The 24,570-nt window shown below is 41.5% G+C and overlaps 1 protein-coding gene and 1 long non-coding RNA gene across 5 annotated transcripts in view; both read right to left on the minus strand.

Annotated features, from left to right (window-relative positions):
- runx1 (RUNX family transcription factor 1) overlaps positions 1 to 16,068 on the minus strand; it is a 30,517-nt gene extending 14,449 nt beyond the window's left edge. The window contains exons 1-2 of one of the 4 annotated variants that reach the window (XM_034099299.2): positions 15,667 to 16,068; positions 14,577 to 14,671 (exon numbers count right to left, since the gene is read on the minus strand). In XM_034099299.2, coding sequence (XP_033955190.1) covers positions 14,577 to 14,625 — 49 coding nt within the window. In that variant the 5' untranslated portion in view covers positions 14,626 to 14,671; positions 15,667 to 16,068. Of the gene's footprint in view, positions 1 to 1,320; positions 1,794 to 4,848; positions 4,968 to 14,576; positions 14,672 to 15,666 lie in introns of those variants that run through there. The other 3 variants (XM_034099289.1, XM_034099313.2, XM_034099306.1) reach the window with 3 other exon arrangements.
- A 1,187-nt stretch (positions 16,069 to 17,255) lies between these two features.
- LOC117458821 (uncharacterized) lies at positions 17,256 to 23,662 on the minus strand. Its single transcript, XR_004553453.2, has 3 exons — positions 23,595 to 23,662; positions 19,528 to 19,610; positions 17,256 to 17,407 (listed from the first exon to the last, which is right to left on the minus strand). It is a non-coding gene; the product is annotated as an uncharacterized lncRNA (long non-coding RNA).
- Between the last annotated feature and the right edge of the window lie 908 nt (positions 23,663 to 24,570).

The following is a 24,570-nucleotide window of genomic DNA, read 5'->3' on the forward strand; positions in this document are numbered from 1 at the left end:
TATTCAATAGATATACTCTACGGATATATATTTTTCCCTGTACATATTTACTGTTTCTGTTTATTCTCTCATTTATTTAATTTGTATTCAACGTGAAATGCCTTACTCCCAAATTAGGATCAATAAAGTCATTCTAAAAATATAACCTAGAATAAAATGAAATATAAAAACAGATAAAACAGAATGTAAAATAAATAGTGTATAGTAGAATAAATACTGTACAGTAATACTATTTATTGTAATAATTATATTATTTTAATAATGATAAAACCTTTTTCTCAGTCTTCTATAATCGTACATGTATTTTCTTTGAGTTTCGGACTATTGGTTTGGCAACACAAGATATTTGAGAGCATTATATCGACACACACACACACACACACACACACACACACACACACACACCACACACACACACACACACACACACACACACACACACACACACACACACACACACACACACACACACACACACACACACACACACACACACACACACACACACACACACACACACACACACACACACACACACACACACACACACACAGGATACCACAGAGTGGAGTCATAAACTGAAGACAGAAGCAGCACTTCTGCCCTCTCTTATAAAAGAATAAAAGTGAGGGAAGTGGTACGCCATCAACACAAATGGTCAATTTCGGAGCATGTCACATAATGAAGAGAGAGCCTCACACACAATACGATGTGTGTTAGTGAAGCCTGTGTGTTGGATTTCAAAAAACAAAACTTTAAATTCACTGTAAAGTATTAGAGTTCAGTTCTAAAAAGTTGCATCAATAATGTGGAGATCCAGAGTTATTTGTGCGCTTTTTTGGACAAAATGGGACAATTAAAACGATTTGTTTTAAAGTCAGCATGTGTCGTGGAAGGAGATGTTGTTTACTGCAGCAGATAATGAAGTGAAGTTGGATCATATCTCACATGTTGTTGAACTGTACATTGTCTGGAAAGTATTTTAAATTTAGGGAAAAAGGAAAAGAAAAAATGAATAACTTTTGTAAATCATATGGACACTACATTATTTTTTTAAATGTTTGAAAACCAGTTTTGTTTTGTGTATCGTATGAGTCTTTAAAAATACAAAAACACAAATATTTTGTATGAGTTAATATAATATTAACCTACGATAGGAACGAGTTTTTTGTATATTTTGTTATAATGCACCATGCTTTAAATGAAATGGTAAGTTTCACAAGTAACAAAATAAGAGAGACTAATCTCCCAACTTCACAAAAAATAACTTATAGGCTACTATAAAAGCATAACAAACAGATCGAAGAGAAATGGTTGTACCGTATTTCGCGTCCCACAGGAACACCATTTGTGCGCCACGGTGCGTCCAGGTATACCCAGATTGCTTCACTGTAAACCCCCCGATTTTCGTCTTGTTTGGAGAATAGGAAGCAGAATATTGTATGTATATATTTTAAGAGCGTGTCACGACGGTAAAAATGCTCCAGTTGAGGCGCGTTATCCAAATGCGCCGGATTTCAGCCGTTGTGCGTAAAAGTCGCGGACAGAACCAAGCAGAAAGCAGCTTTCCAAAAACCTGCACGCAGAATTCAAGACTCGAGACTTGGGATGACAGCTGGAAAATCTTCTTGCAGCTTAAAATCACACATGTTTGTCATCAAAAGTGGAAGGAAACTGACGAAAACACGAAAAAAGGAAGGTAAATGTGAAGTTATTTTCCTCTAAATGTCGTTTCCTCCTGATTGTAACATTACACTGATGCAGTGTTACTAGGAAGCTGCGCTCTCTCTCCCTCCCCCTTGAGATGAATGGACATCCCGGCTGACAGCGCAGGGCTTTTACTGGCAGACCTCGCGATTTGCATCTCATCTGCGCTCCAGAAGCTCTCAACCAATGAGGGGGGTCGCCGCGGAAAGGGATTGACCAATCAGAGTTATGTCCGTCCGAGAGGAGGCGGGGTTTAGGGGAAACGGAGAGGGGGAGAAGGCTTCCGTCGTACTTCCTCTTTTGCGGTGAAATGAATTCACTATGTGCTCAATATGTATATTGTATTTGAATTCAGGAACATGTCTAATATCTGGGTAAAGGTACGCACACAATGGACATGGAAAGGAAAGATTGAGCCGCATTAAAATAACTCAGTTACATTGAATACCATTTCAAAATTATGTTAAAAAAGATCCAAATGTCTCCCTATGTTAATCTACATATTTAAAACGTAAAATATATTTGACCCTAGTCCATCCTTAAAGATTTCCACTAGAAATACTACATGCCGTCGCTTGATTAAAACTATTCAAAACAAGTGCATCTGCTGCAGGCTGTCAGTGCCGGATATAGACAGCAGGGGGCAGTAGGCGATCTAAGTCCTACACGTCCTACACCAAACTCCATGTTAAAAAAATGAAGTTATATTTGGTGTTGTTTTTGATCAACATTTTCGAAGGTGTATTTATGTTGTTTTAGGATTACGTTTGTTTTAGATATGTTGTCCCAATTAGGATGATATTTTCAACTCACATAGAAGTGGGTGCAACATTTTAATCAAGTAAGTATTACGTCTGTGGATTTGATTTGGATCAGCTTATTTAAAAATGTTTCCTGTTGTGATTATATGGAGAAACGGTTCTATGACATAGAACTGTCACTGAACCCGGAAGAAAACACTTGCCACAAATACAATATGCCTGATTAAAAAAGACATGTCCTAAGCCATGCTTTTCTGAAATTGTTATTTTATGAATCCCTTTTTCAATGCATTTGTGTCCCTTAAAATAAATGATTTTAAATGATGCGCTTTGGATTTTAAAGAGAGAAACTGAAACAACATTAACTCATGGATAAGCTCTTTAGTGGATTTTCAGTTGAAATACCATAAATAAATGTGCTTTACATTTCAAATAATTACAACCATTATTTCTTATTTGAGACAATTCAGACAAACCTGAACATTTTGAAAACTGTTGGAATGGTATTTTAAGGTTAAACTAGGTTCTTTACATTTAGTAAATAACAAAAACTTTCTGTCTTAATTCAGGAAAACTGGAAATACATCACCTTCAAAAATTAATTTGCACGTTCAAAGTTAAAATATACATATGAATATTCATTCATATTGAATTTAAGAAGCGTTGTTTTTCACTATGTCTTTATATATAAAACACTTTTTTTGTTTTCTCCCTGCTCATCGTTCATTTTAAGAATTAAGATAAGGATTTAGAACTTAACAATCTCAAGGCCCGTCCCGCCTGAGAGCCACTCTGGATTCAGTCAGTTCAGTTTGAGTTAGCTCAACACGCTGTCGGATGAGTTTTAGGGAAACGCCAGTCTACCTCTGCGTCCGTCCCTCTGTAGCCAAAGGGGGGATGATAAAAAATGTAAACGCCTGCACTCTGGTCTCGGCCTCAGATGGACGTGATTTGCCCCCGGAAATATCTATTTTTCACTTCCTCATCAAAGGCGTCTTTGTGCTTTTTTACTTGTTATGATCAATTCAGATGCTTACCCCTGATAACACTGTAATTATCCTCACTGTATTCTCTTCAGTTTCTCTACAATCACAATATCAAACCTGCAGCTAAAGCACTTCTGTCAACCTGCAATTTCATCAAAGTTAGTGACATTACATCTGACACTGGACATTTATTCCTCATATAACCACACTTATTAATAATTCAGGAACACTGAAGGATGCTTTGAAACTATATATCTGTGAGGCCTTATGCCAAATAAAGACTGATACTATAGAAGCAATTGTGAGCAATTCATATAGTCGTCCGTGTAACATCATACACAAATATACCCTGATGGTTATTTGTGGTCAAATGATGCCACCATTCTTTTAAAATTCATTGTTATAATTTCATAATTCAATGCTTTGCTTGACTTGATCTCCTAAAATTAAATTGGATTGGATGCTTTTAAGATTTGAGTCCAACTAGTCATGCAAGGGGAAAATAATTTGAGATGATATTAATATAAGACATGAATAAAAGAGTGAAATGAACAAGAAAAAAAGAGAAGCCGCGACAGAGGGAAGGGAGTGGGATTTCGCTCCGCCAGCGTTTCCCACTGCCTTGTAATGTTAGCTGTACTCTGATCCATAATCAATACACGGTCACAATTGCCTATCAGTTATTGATGCCAGCATTCCCTAATATTATCAGTCTCAGTAAATACCTTGTTGTTTGTTTGTGGGTCAATTAAATATATACCAAATAGAAAATATACCCAATGAACAATTTAACTGAGTATAAGCAGCATGTAGATTTAGGAATATTGATATTGTAATTTAATACCACTTAATACGTAGATCAAGAACTCCAGGTCACCCAAATGACCTCTAAAACCTGTCTGAGAACTACCAGAATAATGCTTAAAACTCCAGAAGAAGTCTCCTGGAGCTTGGGGTGATTCTAGTACGGATAGGAAATATACTATCTCCAAGACAAGTCTTACAAATCCAAGGAATTTGGTAAGTACTATGGAAAAGTACAGAGAGGAAAGATGACTACAACAGTCCTAAGTTCAGTTCACCGTGTAGCATTGCACTGTCTCCATCAGTCGAAGCTCTTCGAAACTATCAGCTGTTCGTGCTGGAAAACTAAAGTAAAATATTCCAAGAAAAGAAGTGCATATCAAATGTCTTGAGGATTATAGTGTGACACGCTACTCAGAACAATGACAGAAAATGAACAGGATCATTGTGGCCAGAATAATGTGAAGGCAACTCTTCTACAACATAGCATGAAATAAGCAACATTGAGTTGGACATAGTAAAACAGAGAACTTGAATAAACCAGATATTGATTTTGGTGAATATGAGGTGTCAAGAAGAGTTGGCTTTACCAAAGAGTCCGCTGCCTGTCCGGCCTTTCCTCATCAGGTACATGGCCCAGGACAGGGGGCCAGAGCTGGAGAATGCCCCAGGGTTCATGCCTCAATCCTGGGTGCAGAAGCAGCAACAGCTGGGGCCAAATTTCCAACACCCAGAGGGAAGAGGGTATCAAGGGAAAAAATAATAAGACGAAGAGGTAAGAACAGTAAGAGGGAATTTGTAGAAAAAGAAAAAAGGCAAAGAGAAGGAACAAACTATTTGTTTCTACTTTGGGTAAGTCCAACTTTGGAAGTCAGCTAGAACACTTTAAAGACTGTCGGCGAAGAAAGAGCCCTATCCTCACCTTCCCAAATGGCTTTTATACGCCTCATTCATCACATCACCCCCCTACTCCCCCCCCCTTCCATCTCACCCTACATATTAGTAAAAATAGAAAAAAAATAAGGGAGTTAAAGCGAGGGAGAGAGGAGAAGGAGGAGAGGAGCCAGTCAAGCTGAATTCATTCCCTCCTTCTCTAAAGCGTAGCCACGGGGGACACGACTCCACTTTGCCCTCGGGCTCTTCAAAGCTGCTAATTTCATTTAGCTACTCAAATGATTTTCTCCCGTTTTCCTCCCTCCCTCCTTTCCTCCGTCCCCCTCCTTCTTCCTTGCTATTCGGAAGTTCTGGGTGAAAATTGAGGTCACACACTTGAGTGATATGAGTTTGTTTGACGAGCACTGAACCTGCACATTGCCCATTTGTTGAGTTATTTGTTTGTTCTTTTAAAAACTGTGTTCAATAAATGGGATTAATATACATAGTTTTAGCTCGTGAAAGGTGGCCATTTTTTGTTGAAAACACTACATAATATGTGAAGAGATTAAACAAAGGTTTGTTTGGCCAGACAGCCAGGTAGATAGGCATAGAAAGAGAAAGAAAGATAGATAGTGGCTGTTTTGGCTATATTCAATATCTTTTGGTTTTAACATTTGGATACGAGTGCATTTTGATTAGCATGTTGCTCATTTGGTTTGTTTATATGCTACCTACAAGCTAACAAAGCTACAAACTAACAAAATGTCCAAAATAACTCAAATTAGAGTTTAAAGTAGAGGGTTGTGTGGTTCTCATTAGCCACTTCCAACTTCTTCATACATGTTGCTCTCGACAAGTTGACTAATATTCATTTTCTACAGCAGACTATAGCATGCAGTGTGTCATAGGAAGAGATTTACTTAATCACTTTCCTGTTTTCCACACACACACACACACACACACACACACACACACACACACACACACACACACACACACACACACACACACACACACACACACACACACACACACACACACACACACACACACACACACACACACACACACACACACACACACACACACACACACACACACACACACACACACACACACACACACACACACACACACACACACACACACACACACACACACACACACACCTCTCAGCGGCTTTTTGGCTGCCGACATCATCACAAAACTGCCTCTGTGTCTTCAGAGAAAGAATCTGTGTGTGCGACATATGACAACTCCGCAAACTCAGACCAACAGTGACTGTGTGTGTGTGTGTGTGTGTGTGTGTGTGTGTGTGTGTGTGTGTGTGTGTGTGTGTGTGTGTGTGTGTGTGTGTGTGTGTGTGTGTGTGTGTGTGTGTGTGTGTGTGTGTGTGACTGTGTGTTTACGTGTGTGTAACAATGATGATTTGTTAATACTGGTTTTACTACAACAATATCGCTATTAGGTGATTAAGTGATTTGAACTTAGAATAATTGTATACTAAACCTATATTGTTGACTTTAATTGCATTATGTCCACTTGGCTCTATTGTACATTTACAAATCATTTCTTTATACGTTTGTGAAACAGGCTTTCCACCAAAGCAAGACATTTAAGGATTTTGAAATCTGATGTGATCATCAAATTCAACTCAGTAACCTTGTAGTTTGAACTTTCTAAATAATAGTTAATACAAATCAAAGATATAGATACATTATGATGTTCATATATTCTTGAAAAGCAGGATGTTGAAGGTGTTAAGGTGCTGATGAGGTACCAGAGATAAAAGCAGAAGTAAAAATCTATCCCTCCATCGATCCCTCGCCAAGGTGGCAGCATGCGTGTGTGTGTGTGTGTGTGTGTGTGTGTGTGTGTGTGTGTGTGTGTGGTATTGATCATTGCCATGCCACTGTCACTGGCCTCAGGGTGGGCCCAACTCAGGGGACGAGAGGGACAGACAGCCGCTGGCAGAGAGAGAGAGAGAGAGAGAGAGAGAGAGAGGGAGAGAGAGACTTTTTGACTTTTAACAACAATTATTTATACCACTTTATAAAATGATTCCACTTAGGTCTTAATAATACCATTCATCAAAATACCCAGGCATTCTCACTACAGCAAAAACACAAACACGCTAAATGTAAAACAACCATGAATGTTAAAGGTTGCAGTCCTGTTGTTTTCAAGTAAGATGAACATGGTGACACACACAGTCAAAAGGATGGAGAGCGATAGATAGAGTCAATTCAGTCACTCAGTTGATTTGTATCACAGCACTCTCATCAATTGATCAGTGACGGAGGAGCTCGCAATCGTCTCTAGTTAACAGAGTAGCCAATTCTAACACACACACTCACACACACACACACACACACACACACACACACACACACACACACACACACACACACACACACACACACACACACACACACACACACACACACACACACACACACACACACACACACACACACACACACACACACACACACACACACACACACACACACACACACACACACACACACACACTTCGTCTATAATTCATGGGGTGTATTGTGCGGATGCAGTTAACTGCCGCTTAAAAGTAATTAATTGATTTTCTGACATATCAGTTAGCAGCAGCACCAAATGACACACACACACACACGCACACGCACACACACACACACGCACACACATACTCACGGTAGGTTATTCACAGGAGACTCTCACAATGACACACACACATTGCTTCAATCATCCTGTTTTTAAGATTAATATAATCCCCAACACACACACTCACAACAATAAAGCAAGTAGCATTAATGTGCCTCATTTGCAAAAACTATAGTATGTTATGTCTCTACCATACACCTACTTAACTTGTGCACACTTGCACCGTTTACTGCATGGTGCCGCTTAGTGACTGGATTACTTTATGGCACAGAGGGGCATTGCTTTACGGCATTAACCACGAAGGGGAGCTGTTGTAAAGCTCTCAGTATTTCTGCAGGATGGAGGAAGAGGTGAAAAGGTTGGTGGTCGGCAAAGGTCAGCAAAGGTCATCCATGGATAACCTACGAAGAGGCGTAGGGAACAGGATGGATACAAATTGAGTTTCATTGGCTCGATTGGGTGGGACCCGAGGACTTCTGTGCAGATTCCAGCTCGAAATCATGTCAAAAGTGCAAAATGGCAGCGCCTGCATTCAGGACATTTTGGCGTTGACCAATCAGCGACAGTCTTTACTGCAAACTATGCTTCCATAGTTGATAAACCATTACAAGTCCTTGAATCAAGAGCAGTGGTATATACTCTTTTCTTAAATGCTTTGTTGTACACTACAAAGGTACAGCAATGGTCAACAATACATAAACACATGTATTACCAACTTGGCCAGCTGTTACTGAGCCTCTTCAAGAAAAGAGTATACTGGGAAAGAGGTGTAATTGTTGGTAGACATATGAGGTCCAATAATGTCTTAAACATTTTCTAAGTGAAAATTCCCTGAAGTGAAGAAAATGTGTGCATGTGCGTGTGTTGAATTATTCAACCGGCCTCTACGATGAGAGAAGATGGGCTTATTCTTGCTAAACTAAAAATTGATTTTCTGACACAAGAAATGCAGGAGAGACAGACAGAGGGAGAGAGGAAGAGAGAAAGGTAGAAACAGAGGGAAAGAGAAAGAAAGAGACAGAGAGGGGGGGGATACCTATTCAATCATGCACACAGTCAAAGTTAGTTAAATGTTCATTCTTTCATTGCAGAAATGTTGAAATGGAAATAGAGAGAGCAGAGTGAGACAGTGTTTCTGAGGCAGGGAGACAGCATGACAGAAAGAGATGGAGAGCGGAAGACAGAAGTGCCTCAGGCTGTGTTTAGTGCAGTTTGAATGGCTGAGCAGGTGTATTAGAGCAGAAACTTTTAACTCGCAGACAGGCAAGCGCGCACGCACGCACTAACATACATGCACACACTTGGGGCTGGACAGTGAATATGGACCTCACGACTGATCAGAACACTTTACCGTAAGGAGGTCCCATCAGTATCCATTCCTGAAGAGCTGAACGACGCACGCCTCACACTGATGCAGGTTGTGTGGACTGATACAAATGTCCAAAACTCTGCTGGAGGATTGACACAGACAGTAAACAAAGTGCGACTTATAATATCTGTGACGTTCAAAAGCCAACAGAAACAGATGGGCCCAAGAGAAACTAAAACTGTAGCACATGTGAGGAATTACCCTACAGAGATGAACAACGGTTTATCTTATCTTATGTGGTGTCGGAACAGTTCATCCATCCAGTGCGGGAGGCCTAAAGCTCCATTTTGTTTTATCACACACAGCTGTTCAACTTTCCAAAAGGCTCAGGTTTCAGCCAAGCTAGCAGCTACTTGGAGACAGTGGTGCTTTGAGCTAAACGCTTACTGTCGATGGTTACAATACGCATATTTACCATGGTAACCATCTGAGCTCCGTGTGCAAACACTATCACTAAACAAAGGGCTAATGCTAAAGGGAATAACTTCATGGATATGCTGGTCTTTGTCTAGGAACATTCTTACCTTGACTTTAACGGTGTGTCTCTGGCTCAGGTTTATCAAGACAATGTTCATTATTAAAAGCCACACACTACATGCACTTCAATATGCCAGTCACTCAGCCCAACAAAAATCAATAAGTGTTTCCATGGCCGAGATCATTTGTGACAGTTAGAGAAGCAGACTTACAATCAACTAATCAGCCATTAACACCCCTCAGGCTTTGGCTACGTTATGCTTTTTGTAGGGTGTGTGTGTGTTTACGTGAGTGCACATTTGCATGCCAAGTTAGCTCGAAGGTTCTGGAAAACAGAAATAGATCACCAAAGTGGAAGGAACCAGCCAATCAGACTCACTGCAGCCGACCACACGGGGACACACAGGAGTCCCAAACGAGCCAATGAATAAATCAGAAGGCGTAGTCGTTGGGCGGAATTTAGAATAGAGAATAGAAGGGCGCTAATGGGTACGAGCCACACATACACACACATAACGACAACACTTTGCATTCACTTGTTAACCACAATGTGGCGACAAATGGGGATGGAAGGAAGAAAGGGGGTGAGGAGGAGTGAGAGAAGGGTGAGGAGACTCTTTGCATGGCTTCTTCGTTAACCACAGGACTGAAGGGACCTCGCCTCGACTCACACAGGACCCGGTCCCACCTGACTTTACAGACACGCACCCGCCATCTCGCCCATTAAGGCTGAGGGCGAAGCAGTGCGGTTTGGAGGAAACATTGGAAAAGCTGTGGATGATCAGAGGCTCCATCGATCGTGCGATGGCTGTTCGCTGTTGGCGGTTTCTCGTAACTTCGGGAGAGGTTAAAATCAGCGGGGAACTGTAGCGAAGCAAAGAGGGCGGGTGAAAATAGAGATTGGTGACGCCATTTTTAAAACCAACAATGCTAACATATTAAGTTTATTGTAAAAGCGCAAAAAGAACTGTCAATGTTTTTCCCAGGAACAAAACCCAACTGCAAGGCTAACCACTGACCAACACGTGTAACACAACCGCTCACATAAACACACACACATTGGACATGGCATTGACTGGTGTGCTCGGATTGGGAGCACACTGTGGTATGGTTCAGCTTTACCATTATGATGGTTCTGTGGCCTAGCTGGTGGTACCCCTCACAACTCACATGCACACACATGAACAAATGGAATCAGAATGAGGTTTATCGCCAAGTGGGGTATTCATTGAGGAACTCTCATTGGTGTTTGGTTCAAACTTAAATCGGCAGCGCTTCAAACAATATGTAGTTCTCTGTAATGAAATCTATCCCCTTCTTCAAAGAAATATCTATGTGTGAAACGATCAGTCAAATCTCAACCAACACCAGTGCAGACACTATCCAGAACTCTTTGATATTACAACATTGAAGTGATTAAGGAGGGCGGTTGGAAGGAAGGAAGGAGAGATGAAAAAGAGGAGAGGAAATGAAAGGATATTTATGGGAGCCCCGTCTTCCTGCTGCAGCTGATGGCGGAGAAGTGGAGGAGGGAAACAGGCTCGACAAGGAACGCTTACCCAGAGAATGCAGTGTTGCATGTGACATGGACACACACGTACAGGAGGGATGGAGACAAATAGACCCTATTACACTGATCTGCAGTTATTGGAGTAGATTTAACTTCATTCAATCTTTTCCCTCTGTGTAAAAAAGTCAACAATGGGAACAACTTAACATGAACACACACACACACTTTATTTCTGCTCAAACACACACCGTCCTGCGGCCACATACTCTCTACACTACCAAATGTGGATTAATCCGCCGCTTAAAATAGTCCCCAACACACTGTTTCTGTCTGTTTATACGGCATATGTGCTAATCTATGATAAAAGTGAGTGTCAACATTTTTAGCAGGGGCGGTGCGGAGATCAAACAGCAGGGCCCATCTGTGTGATGTGAGGCCAGGACGCCACATGGGAGCCACAGTGTGTGTGCATGTTTCTGTGTTTCTGTGTAATAAGGGAGAACATGTATATATAAAAAGGCATGCTATGCTTATTCCCAGGCTTCAAAATAAGTCAGAGATCACAGCTGGACAAATGACCAAAAAGACAGACACACACACACACACACACACACACACACACACACACACACACACACACACACACACACACACACACACACACACACACACACACACACACACACACACACACACCGAGTCAACATGCATGGATCCAAACATTTTTGGGCACCACATCCAAAGGAACCCAAAGATGATCAGAGCCGATCAGAAATGTGGTGATTCTGCAGAAGTGGAACATATTTTGCTCCCGTCATGCTGTAGTTTTGTGGGTGTGTGTGGTTTACCAGCATGGTTAACCAATACTCTCTAAATGCAAAACTGGGCACCACACACACTGATCCTCCCTCTCTCTCTCTCTCCGGTCATTTGGTTACATGTCTACATTCAAATTGTGCATGGACAAATATTTGTTTACAACGGTTCCTCTGTCATATAACAGTTAATCACAAACTTTGTGTATCAACGTCTGCTTGTGAAAAACCCACTAAAATGAACTGTAGATTTACTTCCTGCAAGTTAACCGCGATACCATGTGTGTGTGTGTGTGTGTGTGTGTGTGTGTGTGTGTGTGTGAGTTGAATGCGAGACCTTGTCTTTCCAACGGTTGCTCGTTCACACACATCCTCTCTGCTTCCTTCTTCCTTCACTATCTTCTCTGACTGTTACACACACACACACACACACACACACACACACACACACACACACACACACACACACACACACACACACACACACACACACACACACACACACACACACACACACACACACACACACACACACACACACACACACACACACACACACACACACACACACACACACACACACACACACACACACACACATTTTGAAAGAGTGAAACAGCCTCACAACATTTCACAAACCCTCTTATTGTGAAAATAAGAAACATGAAATTACATTTTATATGAATGGAATAATATAATTGTACAGATATTTATATGACTATCAATTTCTTATTATCAATTTTTTTCTTCTTATTATTATTATTATTATTATTATTATACGTTTTAGTCCTACAGAACATGGGATTTGACAACATTACTTTGGAGCTGTTAGTCACTTTTATATCCTAAATAATGAAGAACATAGCTAGTTGCAGCAGTATTGACCCTGGAGCCTGCTAGTGACGGCACCGCTCTTATTTACTGCGCTTTGACACTGATGAATGTCAGAAGCTCATATATTAGTGTTTGTGAGGTTGCACAAGTGCTCTGTGGCTGCACCCTGAGAGTCAGCATCATCTCTTGTAAAATCAGCAGAGGCAGACCTGAGGAGTTTCCTCTGCCTCTCTTTGCCGTCTCCTGATAACGCTGAGCTGCTGTCTCTGTGTGCAGGTGCAGCGTCCAGATAACCAGAATCTGCACAGGCGCACACCACGGCCCAACAATGTGCACAAGTGGAGAGTGGCACGCAACACGATGGGTTCACACGTAACGAGAGGCGTAAATTAAAGAAAAAAGGACTCCGGCGAACAGAAAAACAGCTCCGAGCAGTTTGATATATGAACAGAGAGAAGGGAACAATGCTAATACAACAAGCGGGTGGTGGAAATGTACAAAAACAAGTTGGAGTGGCGGAGTGTTTTCAGCCAAAAATATGAAATTTATGGAGCGGGAAAGGAGGGACGGAGGAAATATGAAGTGTGTCAAATAAATTACATTGATGGAGAAAAGTAAAAATGCAGACTATTGTTGTTATTTTAATGATTACAATGTTTTTAATATATATATTTTTAAAAGTAACAACAAACAGTATTTTTATTGTAATATTACTATTTAAAAATCTTTTTATTTTTTTATTTAATTGAATTATATTTATTTATTCTGGAGTCTGAATTCAGTTTAAAACAGATTCATTTTCTACACATACAAAAACACAACAAAAATGTTGTTTAATTATTTTCTTTACAGGTTTGACAGATATGTTGGCCGATAACAGTGTGTGGATGTTTTATTGTGATCAATTCAGTAACCATTTGTGTACATTTAGAAATATGAAAGCTAAAAGTAAAGCTGAAAAACTTTAAATTACTGTAGTCAGAGCAGATCATTTCAACGGGGGAACAACTACAGTAACACACACATACACACACACACACACACACACACACACGCACGCACGCACACACGCGCACACACACACACACACACACACACACACACACACACACAAACCTGACGATAGAGATAAAGAGGCAACGTGCATTCAGTAGATTTGTTAGTGGTACGTGTGGAAGTGCAATTTAGAGGAGAGTTGAGTGAGGCCATAGCCACTCAGAAACAACCAATAGGATTGTAGGAGGTGGAAACCAATCAGAGTTGAGAACCACAGAGATTCAGATGGTTTAACCACATGTGCCGTTTGACTTGATTTTGTCACTTCTCAGTACAATGCATTTACTTTTTCCCCTAACAAAAACAAAAAAACAAGGGAAATACTTTACAAACCTAAGCTTTGTTTACAGCCTCCAGTTGAATATGCTCACACTGAATTCTGTAAATGCATCCAGCAACAACTGACAATGCCTGCAGACCTGATTTATTAAAAATCCTAAAAGGATCAATAAAATATTGGATGCAACTTAAAGTGCTCCCTGCTCGACCACCACGAGAACCAGAGTCCAGCACTGTCAAAGTCAACCCAACTATAACACAATGCAAACATGACCACCTCGCTCTTTGGCACACACAATCTCACACACATACAGTGCAATGTAATCTGGCCCTAAATAGACAGCATACTTTTCTGTACGTTAGCTCTACAAACAATGAACCAGAAAAAACACACAACGGAGCAGCCAAAACATACACTTGCATACAAAAAACCCCACTTACCTATAATCAAAGCTGAGGAAAATGACCTAAAGACACAGTTGGATGCCATGAAAGGATTATTCTTCAGATGTTTTTCAGACACCACCTGTTTTCATCTGAATAAGAAAAATCACAAATACAACAGAAAATGAAAGGTCAATAGGAGATCCTCCAACGAGCTGCAACATCAACATTCATGGCCAATCTCTAAACCGCAAACCACATCTATGTGGGCGTGGAAGTATGTGAAAGGGAACATGTAACCCTCGCTGATCTACACCAGTTACAGGAAGTCTCGTTCACAACAACTCACTGCACTGCAATAGACAATCTACATGACAAAAATGATTATGTGAACACAGATGCTGAGTTGTTCCATTCCTTTGTGGAAGGAGCTCTGTTTAAGGCCTTCTGAGCCTGTAGCAGCCAAACTAAGCCTGGTCCAACGTAAGCCTGAGCCAGAGCTAACTACCCCCAGCTGGTTAACTGCCTCTTGGAAGTAAACTGGTACTGAACACTAGTTTACATTAAATTACAAAGAATGATTACTAACATTTGGCACTGTGGTTAATAAGAACATTTTGAGTTTTGAATAGTAGGGTGTTTAATTGTATGCAAAATCAAACAGACAAGTTAGCAGATAAAAAAAACATCTGTTGCCAAGGATGTTAAGAAAACAATATGTAATCTACAGTATCTGCATTTGTTTTAAACTAAAGAAAAGCGTGCACAACAAGAAATGATGAGCATGTCTGTTCTGCCTTCCTATGTTTCCCGTGCACAGGCATGGAGGTCAGAAGAACGGAGTATCAAGCAAGCGCTTTGGGTGTATTCTCCTCAAGTGCAGCTATGTTCTAGTTTTGTGCAGAAATGATGACAAGGTGAGGCAGCTGTGTTTCCTGCCACGACGAAACTAAAACTGGAAACGTCTTTCGAGATGTGTAAAAACCCAACATGCATCAGCTCCACCCTGGTCAAATTTGAAGAAGTTTAAAAATGATTTACATAGAAATGAACACGGAGGATTTCCCGCTTAATGCTTATTTTTCTTCTAATGATAGAACTCTGAGTTACAAACAGAAAGACTTAAATAGTAGCGAGGCACTCTTACCCCAGCTGAGGTGTCCCGCTCCTAAGAAGAGGTGGCTTCCTTGGTTTTCCCAGTCGTCCACTCAGATGCAAAATAATCCACAAAACTCCTTCTGTGTACCTTTCTCTACATGGCGTCTTCTCTGTCCGTGGACGTGCTTGCAGCTCGGCTTCCGCTCTTCCTCTCTGTCACCATCTTCCTCTCTCTCAGCGTTGAGTGTGTGCTTCTCCAGATCTCCTTGTTGATGAGCTTTTTGACATTCAAAGTGGCCGAAGAGTCTTTCTCTTCTATTAATCTGGCATTGTGGCTTTGTTGTGTGCTTGTGTGTGAGTGTGTAATCAAACTAACCACCTGCCCCCCTCAGCCAACAGTCCTCACCGAGGAAGTAGCTGTGGTTAGGGCAAGCGAAACGGAGGGAGAGGGCGTTGTGGTGTGTGTTTGTGAGCGCCCATATGTGCGTCTGTGGTCTGTGTGTTTGTAGCGGGGTTAGACAGAGGGAGTGAGTCACCTTTACTTCACCAAGCCTCACAGCAGGTCAGACTGTCAGACCACTGTGACCACTAGTGTGCGCGTGTGTGTGTGTGTGTGTGTGTGTGTGTGTGTGTGTGTGTGTGTGTGTGTGTGTGTGTGTGTGTGTGTGTGTGTGTGTGTGTGTGTGTGTGTGTGTGTGTGTGTGTGTGTGTGTGTGTGTTGGAGCATGTTGAAGGTTAGTTAAGGAGATAAGTGTATCCATTGCTGTTTTATATTGCGTAGAACTGATCACTGCGTTGCTTTTAATGCAGGATACATGTGAGTAACAATAAAAAAGTAAAAAGGGGAATTCCACTGACTTGACATGTTGTATAATGTATTCTGTGGCTCCAAGACAGTTGATAAAAAGAAACATCACAAAGAGCTGCTATCATATGTATCACTTTAAAATGTACAAGCTCTGAGTGCAGACACTTAACGGGGCCCTGTGAAGACTCCTCTGCACCTTGCTTCTGGTAAAAGGCGGAGCTGCTGGTCAACACCTTCCTCTGTAGATAAGCCTGGTTAATTGGACTGTGCCATTAGCCTTTGCAGACCATGTACATGTACAGACACCTATATAACACACTAGAGGGAAGGGAACCCCCCAAAACATATAATAGGGCCACTTTAACCGTAGAAATGGAAGTCAAATAGGGGTATACAGCTTCAGGAGTCTTAAGTCTGAAAGAAAACCCTGTTAAATACATTTTAATTGTAATGTATATGTGTGTGGTCAAACACCTGCTGGTTACCTATATAATCAGCCTTTTGAGACACACACACACACACGCACACACAAACACATGCAACTTGACCCTCAAATATACGCCTCCTTACACCCCAACACCTGCACTGACACACTTCTACCCCTCCCTAACTGCAACAAAGCCACCTCACCCAACCCCCTCACACACACACTAACCCTAACCCACACCCATATGGGTTTCTGACACCCATCTGAAGAAGAGCCAATACACTTCCTGTTTAGTGCTAAGCTCAGCTGAAAGCAAAAACACATTATGGTAAATATGTGTTTGTTACTGATGCACAGTGTCTAGAAAAAAGCTTACGTTTCTCAGGACGGAGGCTCGTTGAGGACTGGTCGGTAGATGTCCTACTGTCTGTCCTGGGAGAGCTCAGTGGGAGGCAGCTCACCCGCTGACCCCTGACCCCTCCCAGACACAACATGACCTCCAGCTGCAGCTTCCTGGGTCACCCCGGGGTCAGACACCGCCACGGGGGGCACAATCTGAAGAGAGAGAGAACAGAGCAATATTCTCAAAAGTTACAGTAACTAACTGTGGATCGAGGGGTGAATCCTAAAACCCGGAAATGAGTCAGCATGTTACCACTTCCTGTCCCAAGTCAACGGGTTTTTGTGTTTTTGTCAGAAGCCTGAAATGTGTATGTGGTTAACACTAGTTTAGGAGATGTTCACGATTTGTTCTATGACATCATTTTATGACGTGTTCTTATTTACAGTTCATTTAGCTCTCAAAATGCTGTAAAATAAATCCCTGAGGTTGGTCCCCAGAAGAAGCAGTGAGGAAACAAAGAGTAGCATCTGCTCTCTCGTCCTACTCTTCAACTTTTATCATCCCTTCTCTTCCAGCTCTTTCCCTGACCGTCCTCCTCCCCTTCTACACCCCACGGAGCTCCCACGACATCAAACCCCACCAAGTCAGACCCTGCTTACATGTGTGTGTGTGTGTGTGTGTGTGTGTGTGTGTGTGTGTGTGTGTGTGTGTGTGTGTGTGTGTGTGTGTGTGTGTGTGTGTGTGTGTGTGTGTGTGTGTGTGTGTGTGTGTGTGTGTGTGTGTGTGTGTGTGTGTGTGTGTGTGTGGGCACGTCGCTGTGTGTGTTCTTACCAGCTGCTAAAACACAACAGTTCAAGCGGCCTTTGAATCAAACAACAAACAGAAGCAGACACACTGGATGCTGTCCAATGGCTGACTGAATTACCCACAAGGCCTCACATTGTGACATACTGTCCTCTATAATCTTACGCTGTCACTTATTAGTGAATTCAGAAACACACATCCCTTTTCTTTTATGCAGCCTTTAAAGCCAGGAAGATACATGACTTGTGCTATCCTTTTTAGCCCTAAGATGAACAACTATTTCACTCCCCTTCTTTTTTTAAATCAAACAGGGGCTTTGCCATTAAAGCACATCTAACGACATCCACATGGGGACCTTCTTTCCCTCGCCAACACCTCAGAATAGTGCCATTATATTTGTATGAAGTCAGTGATACTCATCATCATCAGAGACAATGTGGTGAATGCTTCAGACATCCCATGGACTCAAAGGGAGTCGAGGAGGACTTCTGGGAAACAAGTTCAAACGGAGATGTTCCTGGTAGTCCGTCTGTCTGAGCAGTGTGAGAAAATACTGAAGCACAGTTAGTCACCCTCCTACACACACACCAGTTGTCCACTTGCATCACTAAGGTGAACTTTGACAGTTTGAACTCAGGCACCCAAACCTAATGTATTGGTTTATTCCAATAGAGGACATTGTAATATGTAATGACTATGGTGGTCTATATTAAATGTGAACCATCGTTTGAATCCAGATTTCAGAAACAGAAGTACTTGTAGGAGCCGCATTTAAGTTTATTTTGTTTTGATTTATTTGGAACCTTTATTAATGCATGTTTCTGTTTCAGTGAGAGGTGTGCTTTGCTCAGGTGAAGGGGGCGGGGCTTTAAGTTGGAGGTGCGGTGTGTGACGGGAGAGCAGCAGGCAGCAGCAATACCGTCATTGACACGCAGACGCAACCTTATGCTTAGTAAAAGACAGATTATTAGGGTCTGCTGTTTAAGTTTATGTTACATATTGTTTTCCTATTTTGTTTTATGTTTGCTGGAAATAAACGTTGAAAAGCAACCGAGACGTCCAGTGGATTTTGTACTGCGAGTCTGACACTGCTTCCCAGGCATAAGCTCGACATGTGGCCAAGAACGATAACTTTTGAGGTGAAGGTTACAAGGCAAACAGTACTACACTCACACAATGCTTTCTTTCCATTGAGCTCTGATGATGTCATGTGAGAGGGTAGCATTTAGCATTGAAGAATGTGTGTGTGTGTGTGTGTGTGTGTGTGTGTGTGTGTGTGTGTGTGTGTGTGTGTGTGTGTGTGTGTTTCTGCACTTGTGTGCACGTGTGTGTCAGTCTAACAGATGTCAATGATGATGCATCGTCTGAGCAACACTGCCCATAAAGGACCAGTAAGACCTCTTATGACCACTCATGGGACATATACAACATGTGTGTGTGAATGTGTGTGTGTGTGTGTGTGTGTGTGTGTGTGTGTGTGTGTGTGTGTGTGTGTGTGTGTGTGTGTGTGTGTGTGTGTGTGTCTCACAGAGAGATGTGAAAGAGATTCCATCGCCTCCATTTTGATGATTCAGCAGGAGTAGCCGGATTCTTCCAGTAAAACACCTCCTCCTGAACACACACAAGGATGATGCAAGTGAAGCAATGTTTCCATCACACACACCTGGTGGTGTGCGGGACAGCTGCACATGAACATAGAGAAGGTGGACATAAAGCTATCGGAGTACTTGATGTAAATGATGCTCAATAACACACACACACACACACACACACACACACACACACACACACACACACACACACACACACACACACACACACACACACACACACACACACACACACACACACACACACACACACACACACACACACACACACACACACACACACACACACACACACACACACACACACACACACACACACACACACACACACACACACACACACACACACACACACACACACACAATTATGCCATCTAAGGCTAATGAGAGGGTGAGTGTGTGAGCATCTCTTTCTCTCTCTCTCTGTCAGTGTACACATCGGGGGTTGGCAAACAGAGCATGGCAAATGTGATAATTGGTCCCTTCTGGATTTCAGGAGTGCATTTCTGTGTGTGTGTTAAAGGTTTAGTTTGTTTGTTTGTTTATTTGATACGTTTTTTAAAGTTTTAGTCCGCAAAGTTCACCTGAACTCAGTTAAAAGTGAGGAAGAGTACAGAAAGGACAGGAGGAGAGAAGACACAGACCATGTGGTTTAATACAACGTTATTCGAGGGGGAATATAAACAGGATAGCAAGACTTCTCCATACAGTATATGAAATACAAATACATGCAGTGTCCATGTTAACATGTCTCCATTCTGTGCTAATGATAATACAGGCAGCTCCATCCTCTTGTGAAAGTAGACCCTGAAAGTTGCCTGTTGGGGTAACCAAAGAGGACGTTTCCTCTTTACATCCTCTGGCTAATCAACAGCCCCCCGAGGAACCAGGAGCATGATGGGTATACAGCTCTGAGAGGGGCGGGCACATGTGGCCCTCCTGCAGTAACGAGGACTAACGCTGCTGACGACTGGCTGACGACTGGCTGACGACTGCTCAACGTTACGTTGTTGACATTTATGACATTATTACCAACTGTAAAGGCTATGCTTTAATGAACACAACATATGTGTGTGTGCGTGTGTGTGTGTGTGTGTGTGTGTGTGTGGGTGTGTGTGTGTGTGTATAAAGGCTTACGATGTAACGACCAGGTTTATGACGACTGTGTGTGTTTGTGTTTATGACCTGAGTGAATTTAAAAGCAACACATGGATGCCACACTTACTGTATAATGTGGTTGTTAATGCCTACAGTAGCCACATTACCACTTCGTGTGTGTGTGTGTGTGTGTGTGTGTGTGTGTGTGTGTGTGTGTGTGTGTGTGTGTGTGTGTGTGTGTGTGTGTGTGTGTGTGTGTGTGTGTGTGTGTGTGTGTGTGTGTGTGTGTGTGTGTGTGTGTGTGTTTGTCTATGTGACGGCTTTAATGACATTACGACTTGACATCCCAAATGAGCTAACAGTATTACGGGCAGATTACTTGATGTGGAATATTTAAAGTGTGTGATACCATGGCTCTAATGGACTAATGGCTTAATGACACACACACAGAAACACACACGTCATGCACACGCACACTCTCAAAAGAGTACCAGTAAAATCTGGTATAATAAAGGGAATGCTGTCCATCCTAACACAACAAAGCATATATGTCACTCTGTGTTGGTATATTAATATTGCCGCTGCTTCTTTAATGTTCTATTAAATAGAGGAACAACTTAAATTCATTTAGAATCAGCACTCTGTGAGCCATCAAGGAGGGCAGCTGACACTTCCATACAAGTTAATAGGAATACAGGATTAAAAGGGAATACACCTTTGATCGCACTCCATGCACAGGACACACACAGACTCTGCATGCAACCCTTCCTACGGGCATAGCTTTCATTGGTCATAAAGTCAGGTGTAGGGCTTGTAAATGGGTTTAAATCAAGATACACTTCATTCTCAGTCATCTAACAAGGAGCATGAGACTTTTGGTTGAGTTTTTTTTTTTCAAACATTCACCAGGATGTGCAGCACTCGCGGTCAACAAACTGTTAGTGCGCTAGCTCCGGTCAAAAGCACTGGACCAAGTACATTTAGTATTTATAAGCTAATGGTTTTATTAGAAGGGTTGTCTGTTTGTCCAACATGTTGCTTGTTGGCACCTGGTCACCCTAATTAGCCCCCAAAGTGATGGCATATAGAAATGATCATCCACAGTCCGTCAAACAATGGGACACACAGCGGCAGTGGGTGTGTGTGATGCTTTGGTTTGCTGTGTGTTGAGGGGACACACCTCCTGCATCTGTCCACTCTCTCCTCATGTCTCCCTGCTTCTTTACCTCAAAGCTATCAATGACGCTGCAGCTAATTACCAAGCAAACACACACACACGCGCAGCAACCTGATCAGTGGCGCGTTAATAGCAGACTTGTTCTGACACAAGACCGCCACGCTACCTTGAACACCATAATTATCACCAACACATGCACACGCACACGCTCTTATACAGTGTGTAATTACAGGTAAGAGGAGCTAAGGAGTGCAGCAGGTGGCCGCTATATCAGATTGTCAAATGATTGGACATTTAAACACAATTCAGGGACACAGGAGGTAAACGGATTTCCTACATCGACAAATTGCTTTAATTGTATTTTTCTTATAATGATATTTCCTCAATAGATGAACACAAATAAGACTGAATTCAGACTCTTTATAAGCTGCTTTGGCCAGAGCAGCACTTCACTACATTAAGAAAATGTTTTGCACAAACAACTGCAGATAAATTGTGTTCAAAGCAAATAAACTATATTAAGAATAAGTCTAATAAAATAAGTCTATAATAGAGGGGTCGAACAGCTCTCAATGTGTCATTTAGCTCCGGCAGAACCTACAGTATGTGAAAATGTACGGACGGAAAACACACACACGCACACATACACACACACACAGACACAGATAGACCACAGTGTTGAAAGAGGTTTTGAGGCCAGAGTCTGACTGCCAAGAGGTCTGTGGTGAGCGGCTCGCCACAATGTCGGCCAAACCCAAAGTCAAAGAAACAATGTGGTGTTTAAAAGGCCAAAATGAAAAGTGTGTGTGCATTTTAATCGTGTTTACATGCAAAAGATGTTGACCAATACCTATACTCCATGTACACCGTTATGTCTGTGTTAACAGAGTTGTGTTTATTAGATTTTATTGTCAGTATCTGATTGCCTACATTTCCCAGACTTCATTGCTGGAGATATCAATGTATGGTTGGAACACTTTTGTGAATAAACTGAAAAATCTGATTTATTCTCCTAAACTTATCCCTGTAGGCTATGCAGCAGAGGAAATACAAAAAACACATATCACATGTATTTTATATAATAAATTAGATAAATATATAATAATAAACTGGTGTACCTAATATTTAGTAGTTGTTGTTTAATTATTGACTCTATTATGCAGAAGATCATATACTTTTGTAGTTGAAAGTAAATATAATGATTATATTCTCTAATAACTTAACATTTTATTGAACAAGATCATTTAGTTTGACATATTACATTTAACTAATAATCTTCTTTTTAACTTTATTATCAATACAGCAAACAGAGAAACCAAAAGCTAGGGTCCGTCAGCAGGAGTTTGGGAATGTTGTTAAGCATTTCCTGGCAGAGACATTCGGTATTACTGGAACATCCAGTTGATAGCCATTTAAACATCTGCTTTTAATGTGAGCTGCTACCAGCTAATTGTTGGGAAACACAGTTGGCTTTAATAGCAACTACCTACTGCTGCTGCTTTAAATTTAAAACAGAAATGACACTGTTTGACACACACACACACACGCGCGCGCGCACACACGCACATACACACACACACACACACACACACACACACGCTCTATCCAGAAAACAGCACATCTACTTTTATTGAAACAGTGTGTGTTTGCTAGCTTGTTTTTATTAATGTGGCTCATTTATTTTATCGTGTGCGTGTGCTGTTGACTCACCTTTGAAGTATTGCTGTGTTTGCTAGCAGCCATTAGCCATGTGTGTGTCTCCCCTCGGCATGGAATGGTTTACAGTGACCCCCACAGGTCGGAAATGACATGGCAACATAAAGTTTCACCATGAAGAACATAAAAAAAGGTGTAAACTGATGAACAAATGAAAGCTTGAGGGAAATAAGCACATATTTACACAATACGCAGGTGTGCTACGTTGCTGTCACGAGGTGCCTGAAGAGGTGCCTGACGAGGTGCAGGAAGTGTTGGGGTCTGCTGCTGTTTCTGCCTCTCAACCTAGGCATCAATTATTATTTTTCCTTGTAGTAAATCGTTTTAATTTAATTGTTTTACAGGTCTTTCTATGGTGTATTTGGACCAGTGCTTGAATGTCGTTAGCATCACAGGGCTGCTTAAATAGTGGGCCATAACAAACTCTTCCAGGATGTTCACTTTATTTATTTTTATTTCATTCCTAAAAAACACATTTAATTTAAAATAACAAGTAAAAACATGCAACAATCAACAAGTTTACAGATATTGTAAAATTAAAAAAATACATATCACGTAGAAATAAGACAGCAACAGTAAAGGATTAACAGTTAAAGCCAAGAGTGAAAGGTTAGTGTTGAGGGCTTTTTTGACTTGTTTTTAAAAGTATGTGCTTGTGATTCCAGTAGGGGGTACAGGAAGCATAGTCAATCTACATACATAAGCCCCTCTGTCATTGCTTCATCTGTTCTTTATGCAACAAGGTTCTCCCATGGGACACCATAAAGTAACCTGACTTTGAATTCAGGACATAAGGGAGTGTGTATTACACCAGTGGAGACAGGACTGGTTGCTGGCACCACTTGTTTGCTTGATTCTAATTGAAGTGTACTTTGGCAGAATGTCCTTGCCAAGATAGAGCTGCATGTCTGTCTGTTGGTTAGTCCCTTACTTTGGTTCATACTGAAATATTTTAAATACTGTTTATAGC

This window comes from Pseudochaenichthys georgianus, chromosome 2, assembly GCF_902827115.2.
Source record: "Pseudochaenichthys georgianus chromosome 2, fPseGeo1.2, whole genome shotgun sequence".
NCBI lineage: Eukaryota > Metazoa > Chordata > Actinopteri > Perciformes > Channichthyidae > Pseudochaenichthys > Pseudochaenichthys georgianus.